This window comes from Heptranchias perlo, chromosome 1 (assembly GCF_035084215.1).
Source record: "Heptranchias perlo isolate sHepPer1 chromosome 1, sHepPer1.hap1, whole genome shotgun sequence".
In the NCBI taxonomy this organism is placed as follows: domain Eukaryota; kingdom Metazoa; phylum Chordata; class Chondrichthyes; order Hexanchiformes; family Hexanchidae; genus Heptranchias; species Heptranchias perlo.
In genome coordinates this window covers 53,753,075-53,766,881 of record NC_090325.1, presented here as the reverse complement: position 1 = coordinate 53,766,881, position 13,807 = coordinate 53,753,075, and the positions used below count along the sequence as shown (strand labels likewise).

At 38.9% G+C, this 13,807-nt stretch overlaps 1 protein-coding gene across 2 annotated transcripts in view; it reads right to left on the bottom strand.

The window, feature by feature from the left end:
• The window catches only part of pik3c3 (phosphatidylinositol 3-kinase, catalytic subunit type 3), an 80,761-nt gene that overhangs the window by 61,130 nt on the left and 5,824 nt on the right, over positions 1-13,807 (bottom strand). The window contains exons 3-6 of one of the 2 annotated variants that reach the window (XM_067985253.1): positions 7,681-7,707; positions 1,299-1,385; positions 945-1,040; positions 221-292 (exon numbers count right to left, since the gene is read on the bottom strand). In XM_067985253.1, the coding sequence (XP_067841354.1) occupies positions 221-292; positions 945-1,040; positions 1,299-1,385; positions 7,681-7,707 (282 nt within the window). The remainder of the gene's footprint in view (positions 1-220; positions 293-944; positions 1,041-1,298; positions 1,386-7,680; positions 7,708-13,807) is intronic. The other variant, XM_067985260.1, reaches the window with a different exon arrangement.

The following is a 13,807-nucleotide window of genomic DNA, read 5'->3' as shown; positions in this document are numbered from 1 at the left end:
ACCAGTTGTTTGCCCTATTCTCACAGGTCCCAGATGCCCGGGAGAGGGCATCGCATTGGATAGAGTGCCCCATGAGAGGAACTTGCTGTGCAAAAGCCCATGAAAAGTCTATGAGCAAGTCCAAGTCTAATGAATGGTGGACGCCATTCGTTCGCTGCTCAGAGCAAAATCCGGCCCATAATTTTCATAGAAAAATAATGCATTTTAAAGTTATACCTACCATTGACATCTGAGGATCTGGCACTTTGACAATCTCTGAGCTTGTTAGATTTGGAGATGACTCGTCACCATCCTGATTAAAAGTAAATTGGTCTAATTAGTATCAATAGAAATGGTCAGAAATTGAATTTCTTCAAATATCACTAAAGCATTAGCAATAACATCCATAAGGGACACATCACACTTTGACTTGAAACAGCAAGCACAGTTGCTTTCTTTGATAAGAAAATGGTAAACAGAAATAAATACATCAAGTTAAAAAAAGTCTACTTAAAAAAAATGAATTTATACATTTTTAGATACCAAGTTTTTAAGAAGTTCTAGCATTCCACATCAAGCTGCTTTATGCACCTACAGTATTCAGCAATAAGTGCTTTTAATGACGCTCACAGCTCAAGTTTGTAAACAAAGGTGGTGAGATGGATTTGCAAGGAGCATAAACTCAATTTTTCAAAACAATTTCAAGAGGAGTTTTATGTTTGATGAAAAGGCATTTGAAGTAATAAGCCAACATGTAAAGAGACACCAAGTGTCTGTACCCCCAAAGGGAACCAAGTTCTATATACACAAGTAACTAATACAAATTCAAAGCCTTATCAGAACAAAAATCAATTATCCCAACCTAAACTAAAAGATCACTGAAAATTAACTTTAGAAACAATTACCATTTTTATAGTTACAAATAACTTGTAGACAAAATGTAATAGAAAACCTTAATGACAAACCTTCTCATAATAAACAATACCGTATTCTTTATCTTCAGACTTAACACGTGGAAATTCAACCATGAGATACATAAAATTAGAGCTTCTTTTCTCACTCTGCAACAGAGAATTGTGAAGTTTTATTAATTCTGGACAAAGGCACTATAGGACACAAGTGTTGTGCAATTTATTGAATCAAAAGTTCTCATGAAAGTGACATTACTATGAAGCTTTTACTTTAAGATCAAATAAAATACCGGTATTCAGACCCAAAGAACATACACTGGCTTTTTATAGTATAGAAAAAAAGCTAGTCTATGCAAGGCAAAAATTAATCCACACCATTAAGGCACTGTTCCTCCAGATCCTGCTTACCTCATTTATCATCTCTATCTCTCTAAAAGTAAGCCGGTCTAACCAATCAACCTTCACCATGTGACCTTGACGATGTGCCTTGGTGAGCTTTAAGAAAGCAAAAAAAACACTAAAATCAGCCATGTCACAAACTAAACATTCTGCACAAGCTTTGCATGTTTATTTCAATTAATGATTTCAGACCATCTAAAATAGCTCTACCTGGGAAACTAGGAATGAGCCAAATGGCTGTAAATGACTATTCATCTACAGACAGCAGAGTTCTTGGGGCCCATTTTCAAGGGGACCCCAGAATCAGTTTGCTCATGATCCAGTCATTTTTTTGGCCCTTAGTGGGTGTGCCAGGATTTATAAATAACTTTCTCAAATTAACCCTTTTTTAATCTCAACTAGCAACATAGGGAGACGTAGTACTATTGTACTACAAATATTGTTCCAAGATCTGTAGAGTGCAGTGTGCAGCATGCAGACTTGTGTTATTATGCTATGTTAGCTGTGTCCTGCATTGAACTCAGTTAAACTGTGCCTGCTTGCAGTGCCAACTGGTTAATTTCTAGAGCTAGGTTAGTACGGACACCACATTCAGTTCTCTCCCAACATTAACATATATACACACATTTCCTATTAGGATTTTTTAACAGAAAAAGTTATCTCCACTGGCAGGAGTATAATTACAGTGTGACAAGTTTACATAGGCAGTTTCTAATATTGACATAAATTTATAATAGAAAAAAAGACAATGCGTGACTTCAAAATTGAATCTGAATTATATCTGCGCATCCTCGTCCAATTACTCCATGCCCTCTAACCCCAATTCACCTGAAGGCTACACTTGGTCTTAACTCCCCGTGTGCAACTGCACAGGAGATTGACCAGTTGAAACTTAAACTTGCAAAGTGCCAGATGGTTTAATGCACTAGCAGAATTTTTTTTTTTAAAAAGCATAACTTTGCAGTAGGCTGGAGTTATAGTACAAAGCCTAAGCGGTGGTCTCACACTTCCTGGTTTTAATTCAGGAATCATACTGCTGATCCGACTCTCAAATTACACCGTTGGTTTTGCATTAATGCAATAAGATATGTAATCATTTTCACACCATATAGTGAGAATAAATAGTGATCCAAATAGAAGAGGGGAACTTTTGAAGTCCAGAAAATTAAAATAATTGTTTATATGTTTAATATATATGAATTACTATTCAGAGTTTCCAAAATTAAAAGCACATTTACAACATAGATCAAAAAAATTGCATTTTGATGAACATAAAATATAGTTTAAAAATGTGACAATAACAAAATCCTACAGCATAATAATCCGGTTTGCGATCCTCAAAATAACGGGGTTACTATTCCCTTTCTATAATTCTCTGCTTTTAGCCGTAAACACTTATTGTTGACAGAACAATCTACTCTTAGATATTTGTCCTTTATTAAGTTTTTATGTTCTAGCTCCTTGGGGGAAGGAGAGTAAGGGGAAAATCAAATTCCCAGATTAATAAATTTGTCATATAACTTTTATGCACAGAATTTAAGAGCTCCAGGGCATAGTAAAATTTTGTTTGACCAAAAAGTCAATTTTTCCATATGTGTTACCGTAAACAATAAAAATGCACAAAGTAAAGCAACAAACCATTATGAACATATAAAAAAGGACGGGAAAAGACCAGCTGGTCCATCAAGTGGGTCCCATTCTGACTTGGAGCAACCGAAAATAGTGGGATCTACCCACATCCATGTTGTCCAATAAATTAGTCCCTAGACACATGTGGCTAATTGAGAGTCCAGATATGGCTAATTACACTTCTGATTAGCAAATAAAAAATAAGTAAGACATCATCATTGGGCATGTGAGCTCAATACTCATTTGCACAGTGTATGCACATGTGCTTTAATCTTTTGTGCATTTGTTGATAAAATGGTGAAATGAAAAGTAGAGCATACGCATGTTTTTGGATCGTTGAGTGCTTAACAAACATCTACCACCATTCACTAACCAAGGAAGTAAAGGAAATAGACATGAAGTACATTGACCTGTCGAGAGTGTATGTATGGTGTTTCCACTAAAATTAGTGGTTAGCTAAAACAGTGTCATCATAGAAACGCCTGTGACAAGTCAGCAATTTCTATTGGACAACACCAACCTACATAACTGGCTGGGGCCTTTATTTAAAAATATAAAATCAGATTCTCAGTCTTTGATTCTGTATGTTGATCTGTCTTTATGGTTCATACACTTGGTTTTCCTGTCATCAATTTGTCTTCAACCCTTTCCACCTCCTTCTGCAAGTCTCTCCTTCCCTCTTCTGTATATCTCCCAATTTCTTTGCAAAAGTCAGCTTATCTCAATTGATAGCACTCTCGTCCAAGTCAGAAGGCTATGGGGTCAAGCCCCACTATAGATTGAGCTACATAACCTAGATTAACACTTTAGTGCACAACTGAAGGAATACTGCATTGTCAGAGGTGCTATTTTCCAGAAGAAATGTTAAACCAAAGCCCTGTCTCCCTGTTCACTTGGATGTAAAAACATCATGATACTATTTGAAGATAGGGTTACCCCAACTCTGGTTAGTCACATTCCAAGAGATTTCATTATATGACACCTTGCCTCCAACCGTCCTGCCTCCGCCATTAGTCTCCCAACACACATCCTTGCAACTTTCCCACGCCAACTGGAAAACAAACTGACTCTTCATTATCTGATTGGATGACTTGACCAACAATAAAACAGCTGTCCCCCATCTTAGATTTTTTTTAATGCCAAGATTTTTCTCAGCAGATTAACCTTTAATTTTGGAGATTCCAAGACAATCTGGGAGAGCTAGCAATCCTATTTTGAAGAGCAGGGAATTTCCCCAGTGTCCTCACCAAAATTCATCCCTTAATCAACACCAAACAAAAAAAAACTATCTGGTCACTTCTCATTTACTATTTGTGGGACATTGCTGTGTGCAAATTGGCTGCCATATTTGCCTAAAAAGTGACTGCACTTCAAAATTAATCAGTTGGCTGTAAACTGCTTCAAGATGTGCAGAATATGTGAACGGCACTATATAAATGCAAGCTTCTTCTTTATGCCTCTCATACAATTCTCCTTTTATATCATTTTCACCTCCCATGGAGACCTACAACCAAACTCAGGGTTCCAACCCTTTGATAGGCACAGAAATTATTTGATCTCTCCCTCGAGAAGAAAGAGAGAATAGGCTTGTGAAATGCTCCTCAACCATGGGCTAGATGCTCATCCCAATGCAGTCGTGCTGGACCTGGAGTTATAGCTGCGACTTGTACTTGCAACAAAGTGAGATGAGGGAGCAACTGGGAGTTAGAGCCTGATCCTGGGGGATAGGCAATGGGCACTAGGAGGGATCAGGTAGGCTGTTTCAAGAGATGGGTCCCATGACTTGGGGCAAGAGGCATATCTGAGGATAAGGAGTGGGCCATATGCTACATATCGACAGTGAGACAAGAATATTGGGATTGGTCCCTGGTAACCATGACACTGAGTCACATGGTTAGCTGGCCAGATCAGGCTTCATATGGCCACAAGCTGTTAGTGTGGTAAGCACTCACTTTCAAATCAGAACAAAAAGATTACTAAAATAATGAAATCATGCTGAAAATATAAGCAGGCCCAATAAAATGCATCATGCAATTTGTCAAAAGAAGCCAGTCTGCTTTTTTTTTAGCCACTTAGATTTCAGATTACAAAGACTAAATGGATTTTCAGGCAATATTAATATATTAGTTGTTGGTGTGGCTGCCATTTTAGTTAGATGAGCACAGCTCATGTAAAAATGTACCAAACTCAACTCAGTGCAAAGAGCTGCAACACATTTGAAAACTGCAATAGAAAGCTTCAAAAAAAATTTAAAATGCATTTTGGGTTGATTTAAAACCTGGAAACTACTTGCCATCATCTTTTGGGAGGTTGGGGAGGCATGCATAAAGAGAAGGATGAAAGGATGTACTTCACTATACTCTTCCTCCCTCATTATTTTAATTTTTTAATTACAATCACCAGGAAAGAAAAAAATTGCAGTGAGAAAATACCCTCCTGGAGATCTGTTTCTGATATTATAGGTCTCAAACAGAAGAGACCCATTTGCTTACATGGTAAATTGATCTTCAGTCTTAGTATCCTGTTTGTGGATTTGTAACAATCCTGTTCTTTGATACCCATCCCAGCACTTTGCATACACTATTAAAGAGCTCAATATTGGCTGGGCTTCACAATAAGAGGATGTTAATCTGCTCAACACAACAACAAAAGCACAGAACTGCTGCACACAACAAATGAACAGATTCCTCTTTGCTCCCAACTTCCTATTCTCAGAAGGCCCAGCAGATTGCTTTCTTATTAAATGGCATTGAAACTTCTCATCAGGAGACAGAATATACTTTGGTAGGAAGAATGAGAAGAGGCAACATAAACTAAGTGATACAATATTAAAGGGGGTGCAGGAACAGACAACTAGGAGTGTACATTCACAAGTCTCTGAAGGTGGCAGAACAAGTTGAGAAGGCTGTTAAAAAGGCATACAGGATCCTTGGCTTTATAATAGAGGTTTAGAGTACAAAAGCAAGGAAGTTACACTAAACTTTTATAAAACATTGGTTAGTCCCCAGCTGGAGTATTGTGTCCAATTCTGGGCACCACACTTTAGGAAGGATTTCAAGGCCTTAGACAGTGCAGAGGAGATTTAGTAGAATGGTACCAGGGATGAAAGACTTCAGTTACATAGAGAGACTAGAGAATCTGGGGTTGTTCTCCAGAGAGCAGAGGAGGTTAAGGGGAGATTTGATAGAGGTATTCTAAATCATGAAAGGTTTTGGTAGAGTAAATAAGGAGAAACAGTTTCCAATGGCAGAAGGGTCAGTAACCAGGAGACACAGATTTAGGGTAATTGGCAAAAGAACCAGAGGTGAAATGAGGGGGAAAAAAAAAATTTATACAGCGAGTTGTTATGATCTGGAATACACTGCTGGAAAGAGTGGTGGAAGCAGATTCAATAATAAGTTTCAAAAGGGAATTGGAAGTATACTTGAAGTGGAAACATTTACAGGGCTATGGGGAAAGAGCAGGGGAGTGGGACTAATTGGATGGCTCTTTCAAAGAGCCAGCACAGGCACAATAGGCCAAATGGCCTCCTGTGCTGCATCATTCCATAGCCTAAAAGTCTCTCTCACATCCCTTCTACCCCATTGATCCAAAATATTTTTATCCTCCTTTCTCAAATTCTGAAGATTCCTGACTGCATCATCTGCAGCCAGAGCTCTTATAGGGTTATATTGCTGTCAGTAAAGCTTACAGCTGAGCAGAGGTGTCCAAACATGTGTCTTTGGGGATTGCTTAGATGAATCCTATGAAGCACGAGGGACTTCATATAAAGTTTAAATCCAGATTCTCATTAATTTCTTATAAATCTTTAAGTTATTCGGAGCAGATTTGGGTTCTCCCGTTTTGGATTTATTCATTATTCACCAATGAGGCAATAGCACAAAGATCTGCTGTTTCCAAACTCCCAGCCCATAAAACTTAAACTGAATAAACTAGCAAGTAATAGGCACAAAATACATGTAGGACTGAGCTGTCTCAGCTTTGAGGGCAGATTGTCAAGGCTCAGGTTTGCAATGGCCCACGTGCCACAGTTTTTTATTCATTCTCAGGATGTGGGTGTCACCGCCAATGCTGACATTTATTGCCCATTCCTAGTCGCCCCAAGAGGTGGTGGTGGGCCTTGTTAGGCTACTTCAGAGAGCAGTTAAGAATGAACCACATTGGTGTGGATCTGGAGTCACATTTGACTAGGCCAGGTAAGGACGGCCGCTTTGTGTCCCTAAAGGATGCGAACAAGTTTTGTTTTTATGATAATCCGACAGGTTACTTTTACTGATGCCTACTTTTTATTTCCAGATTTTTTACTTTACTGTACCCCATTCTTAATTAAGTATTTAATGCAGTGTTTCTTCTAGAGCATGAAGACATTTTATTTTTTATCCAAAGTTATAAATGGCAATGTAGTAACTTTCAGAAATCAAGTGTCAGCATACACCCATAGTAAATACATGTTTATGTTATTAATATCAATTATTTGAACAAGCGTTTAATCCTTTCATACAAAAATATACTGCAATAACTAGAGATGAGACAATAGCAATATTTGTGGACAAAGTTTTTTTTCTCTCTGTCAAGAACCTAAGAGAATGCAATTAAGTCACTTGTGCAGCCCTGAAACCTAGGATAGTCAACATAATCTTTCGCAGGCAATTTTCCCTGGAGCTCTAGCTGGACATCATTCAGGTGTTATTTTTAGCACTCAACATGCATATATAGTAACTAGGCCATTCAAGTGCCAGACATCTTTCTGTCCAACACTTACCTTTTCCAACCTTCTCTTGTCTGGTGCCTGAGTCAGAGAATTTTTTTAAAAATCATTTGAAGCAGATATAGTCCTTGGAGACTTCCAGTCAGACAGTTCCCACCATATAAAATTTACTATAAATATCTTCACTCAATTCATGTGCACATTTGATAAGCAGCAAATATCAAACCACATAATATGGAGATGAAAGTTTTAATAGAGGCCTTGATTTGTTTTCTGCACATAGTACATTGACACAAGAATAAAACTAGTCAATTATATAGTATGCAGAACACTTGAGTTACAGCTGCAGACCATCAATAGTTATAGTGTTGGACAGAGTATAAATCAGGAAATTAGAGGAGCATGTTATAAGGGTAATGCAATAATCATGGGGGACTTTAATCTTCATATACACTGGGCAAACCAAATTGGCAAAAGTAGTTTTGAGGACAAGTTCATGGAATGCATCAGAGACAGTTTTCTAGAACAATGTCAAGGAACCAACTAGTGAAGAGGCTATTTTTGATCTAGTATTGTGTAATGAGACAGGATTAAGTAGTAATCTAATAAAAGGATCCTCTGGGGAAGAATGATTATAATGACAGAATTTCATATTGAGTTTGAGTGTGATGTAGTTAAGTCCAAAACTAGGGTCTTAAATTTAAACAAGGCCAACTATGTAGGTATGAGGGGCGAGTTGGCCAAGATTGATTAGGAAATTACATTAAAAGATACGATGGTAGATAAGCAATGGCGAACATTTAAAGAAATAATTCAAAATTCCCAATGAATATACATTCCCTTGAGGAATTAAAAACTCGGAGAAAAGTGATCCAACCGTGGCTAACTACAGAAGTTAAGGCTAGTATCAGATTAAAAGAAAAGGCTTACAATGTTGCCAAAAAGAGTAGTTAGCTTGAGGATTGCAAGGATTTTAGAAATCAGCAAAGCATAACCAATAAATTGATAAAGAGGGAGAAAATTGAAAATTAGATTAAACTAGCAATATAAAAACAGACTGTAAGAGCTTCTACAAGTATGCAAAAAGAAAGATTAGCGAAAGTAAACGTGGGTCCCTTAGAGGCAGAGTCACGAGAAATTATAATGGGGAATAAGGAAATGACAGAGACGGTAAACAAATATTTTGTATCCGTCTTCACAGTGGAGGACACAAAAAACATACCAGAAATAATGGGAAACCAAGGGTCTAATAAGAGTGAGGAACTTAAAGTAAATATTAGTAAAGAAAAAGTTTTAGAAAAATTAATGGGACTAAAAGCCAACAAATCCACTTGACCTGATGGCCTACATCCTAGGGTTTTAAAAGAGGTGACTGCAGAGATAGTAGATGCATTGGTTGTGATTTTCCAGAATTCTCTAGATTCCAGAATGGTCCCTGTGGATTGGAAGGTAGCAAATGTAACCCTGCTATTCAAGAAAGGAGAGAGAGAAAAAAAAGGGAACTACAGGCCAGTTAGCCTAACATCAGTAGTTGCGAAAATGCTAGAATCTATTAAGGACGTAGTAACAGCGCACTTAGAAAATCATAATATGGATTAGGTTGAGTCAACACGGTTTTATGAAAGGGAAATCATGTTTGATTTCCCTTTGACAAATCTATTCGAGTTTTTCTGAAGGTGTAACTAGCAGGGTAGATAGGGGGTACCAGAGGATGTAGTATATTTGGATTTTCAAAAGGCATTCGATAAGGTGCCATGAGAGGTTGTCACACAAGATTAGGGCGCATGGGATAGAGGATTGGTTAATGGACAGAAAACAAAGCTGAGGAAAGATTGGATAGGCTGGGGTTGTTTTCTTTGTAACGGAGGCTGAGGGGTGATTTAATTGAGGTGTATAAAATTATGAGAGGCCTAGATAGAGTGGATAGGAAGGACCTATTTCCCTTAGCAGAGGTCAATAACCAGAGGGCATAGATTTAAAGTAATTGGTAGAAGGATTAGAGGGGAGCTAATAAAATTCTTTTTCACTCAGCGTGGTAGGGGTCTGGAACTCACTACCTGAAAAGGTGGTAGAGGCAGAAACCCTCATCACATTTAAAATATTCTTGGATATGCACTTGAAGTGCCATAACCTACATGGCTATGAACCAAGTGCTGGAAAGTGGGTTTAGGCTGGGTAGCTCTTTTTCAACCGGCATAGACACGATGGGCTAAATGACCTCTTTTTGCGCGGTAAATTTTTCTATGTTTTCTATGGAATAAACGGGTCATTTTCGGGTTGGCAGGTTGTAACTAGTAGAGTGCCGCAGGGATCAGTGCTTGGGCCTCAGCTATTTACAATCTATATTAATGACTAAGCTGAAAGGACAGAGTGTAACGTATCCATGTTTGCTGATGATACAAAGCTAGGTGGGAAAATAAGTTGTGAGGAGGACGCAAAGAGATATCGAGAGGTTAAGCGAGTGGGAAAGAAGGTGGCAGATGAATTATAATGTGGGGTAATGTGAGGCTATTCACTTTGGTGGGAATAGAAAAACAGAATGTTTTTTAAAATGGTGAGAAACCATTAAATGTTAGAGTTCAGAGGGATTTGGGTGTCCTAATACACGAAACACAAAGTTAACATGCAGGTACAGCAAGCAATTAGGAAGGCAAATGGTATGTTGGCTTTTATTGCAAAGGGGTTGGAGTACAAGAATAAGGAAGTCTTGCTGCGATTGTACAGGGCATTGGTGAGATCTCACCTGGAGTACTATGTACAGTTTTGGTCTGCTTATCTAGATTCACTAGATTGATTCCTGGGATTAGAGGATTGTCCCATGAGGAGAGATTGAGTAGAATGGGCCTGTACTCTCGAGTTCAAAAGAATGAGCGGTGATCTCATTGAAACATACAAGATTCTGAGAGGACGTTTCCGCTGGCTGGAGAGGCTGGAACTGGGGGGGGAGGGGGGGCATATAGTCTCAGGATAAGGGGTTGGACATTTAGGACGGAGATGATGAGGAATTTCTTCATTCAGCATCATGAATATTTGGAATTCTCTATCCCAGAAGGCTGCAAATGCTCAGTCGTTGAGTATATTCAAGGCTGAGATTGATAAATTTTTGGACTCTAGGGGAAATCAAGGGATATGGGTATCAGGCTAGAAAGTGGAGTTGAGGTCAAAGATCAGCCATGATCTTATTGAATGGTGGAGCAGGCTTGAGGGGCTGTATGGCCAACTTCTGCTCCTATTTCTTATGTTATCAGACTGTAATTAAAATAGTCACAGTGGAATGAATGCACAGGACCAGAAAAAGAACTACAGTCCACTTAGCCACATTTCACAATATCCGTCAATAGCTGTCTGGACCTGCGGCCTTGGTTTCCTTCAATCTGTCCATCACCTCTTATCAGTTCAATCTATTTTTCTTAGAACTTCATCATTTTGTCCTAGAAGTTCTATTCTAACCATGAAAATGTCAACTGAGTTTTTCCTTTGAACAGACATAGAATTCATTCAGCATACTTCCCATTTCTCGATCACTTGACATAATGTTTCCCTTAGAATTCTTCAGGGGACCCAATGACTGACATTTTTTTTTAAAAGCCTATATTCCTTTCACATTGTGTTTTATGTTCATTGTAATCCTGATCACATCCATTTTCACTCTTGACTGGTGTTGTACCCTTATTCTTACACCTGTTCTCTAATCTACATGTGGATTGACATTGGAGGAAAGCTTTCTTTCTTTGTTCTTACCCCCGGTAGTCCTTCCATACTGCACTGCTTGCCAAGTGGTTCTATAGTTACTTTGTATTAACAATTGTGTATTCCTCAAAGTATCTCACTTTTCCTCTATACTGCTCTATTCTAAAATTCTGGTCTAGTCTACCCTCTTTCAGCTTGCTCTGCATTCCATCAAAACCTGTTTTAGGAAAGTTAAGAGCTGGTGTAGTACCTCTTATTTTTAGTATAAGCTTGAGGCTAAATTCAACTATATTCTGGTCACTACTTCCAAGGTGGTCTCACTGTAACCTGCTGCAGCATTGTCTGGTTATTACACTGCATCAAATCTAATGTCACCTCCCCTTTGTAGGTTCATTAATCATTTATGTCATGTAACAGGCCATCATCATGTCCAGAAAAATGTTATCTTTTCCTTTCATTGTAACCTTCTCTATTTATCTCCAGTAAGCTCAAGTCTTCCATAACAATTGTGTTGAAAATACTTTTGAGTTTTAAGTTTTAGGTCTAAACTTGACCCGCTAACCTATAACAAATTCAAGTTATCCAGTCATTAAATTCTTCCCCTTGATGTCATTTAACTTAATCCACAACATTTCCATCTTATCTGTACCCAATTCCAATTTGCTTACTTTATCATTAAGTTCTCCGACAAAGAGCAACTTCCCCCAAATTATCCTTTCTATCACCCTTTACAGTGTATTCCTGCACTGAACCCATGTTAATTGTCACCTTGCCTGCACTCATTCTGCCTTCAACTGTGACCTTTGTGCTCCCTATTTTCTCTTGTGCCAACAACCCCTACTTTATCCATGATCAAGCCTTCAATTGCCCTCCCACTGCAATACTAGTTTAAAATCTACTGCTCAATTTACCTTCTCCGTGTTATGATTAACTGTCCAGTTGAGGTGAAGCCCTGATCAGCTTCCTCCTTCCCCAGAAATGGCCTCAATGTCTGAGAAAACTGTGCCTTTCCCTGCTATATCATCTCTCAAGCCATACATTCATAAACTTTATCTGTCTCAGCATATGGCAAGGGTGGTAATCTAGATTACTTTCCGAGGTCTTGCACCTTAAATCCATTCCCCTGAATCTGCTATTTCCTATGTTGTGGATTCCCATGTGAACCACACCCTCTGGCTGTTCACCTTCCCAAGAGTTACTCCATTATTCCCCATACACTTGCACCTGGGAGCCAACAGAACATATGGGACTCTCTGCCACTACTGAAAAAAAAATCTATCCCCAAATTATATATTAATTTCCTGAAACTACCACCATCCTCTTTTCCTGTTCAGTCTGCCTCTTTTCCTAGGGTAGCTCTTTGCTCCAATGATTGCTCTTGGCTATCCTCCCTGAGTCACCAACATTGTCTGCTTTACAAGTATCAAGAATATACTTAGACAATTCTAGAAGCTCAGGAATCCCTTCCACTTTCAATGTATGTCCCTCTGCAGGTGGTCACCCATTTCTCTTCCGCCCACCCCTTCATTATCCAACTCTGACCGTCTCCCTGTGTGTGGGATGGCCACCATTGGAAACGTGTGCTCCATGTGGATCGGGGAGAGTTTTATCATAGAATCATGCAGCACTGAAGGCCATTTGGCCCATCGTGCTTGTGTCAGCTCCAAGAGCTGTGCAATTATTTCCACTCTCCTGCTCTTTCCCCATAGCCCTGCAAATTTTTCATTTTCAATTATATATCCAATTCCCTTTTGAAAGTTACTACTGAATTTCAGGCAGTGCACTCCAGATCATGACAACTCCCTGCGTAAAAGAATCTCTCATCTCCCCTCTGGTTCTTTTGCCAATTATCTTAAATCTGCCCCCTCTGGTTACCAATACTCCTGAAAATGGCAACAGTTTCTCCTTACATACTGTCAAAATCCTTCAAATTTTTGAACACCTCTATTAAATCTCCCTTTAACCTTTTTTGCTCCGAGAACAATCCCAGCTTCTCCAGTCTCTCCACATAACTGAAGTCCCTCATTCCCAGTATCATTCTAGTAAATCTCCCCTGCACCCTCTCCAAAGCCTGGACGTCCTTCCATGTGGTCCCCAGAATTGGATATAATACTCCAGCTGAGGCCTAACTAGTGATTTATAAAGGTTTAGCATAAACTTACTTGATTCCTTATGTTGCATACAGATAACAATTCCAAGCTCAGCCATTTTTGCTTCAGAGTTATAATCTTTTAACACTTCATGCGAGTGTAGCCCCTCTCTCTATCTCCCCTCCTCCCTCCAAAGATGTCATCAAGATCCAGGTCCAGATCATGTATGCTGTACATATTACTAGTTGTCCCCATCATCCTTCCATCTTAGTGCTATCCCTCCTGAATGTGACAAAACCACCTCTTATTTGACCTGTCCAGATTTTGCGCCTGAACTCCCACTCAGCACCAAACTCCCTTAAGCTCAAACTCTTACTCACTCAGTTTCTGCCTCACCCATC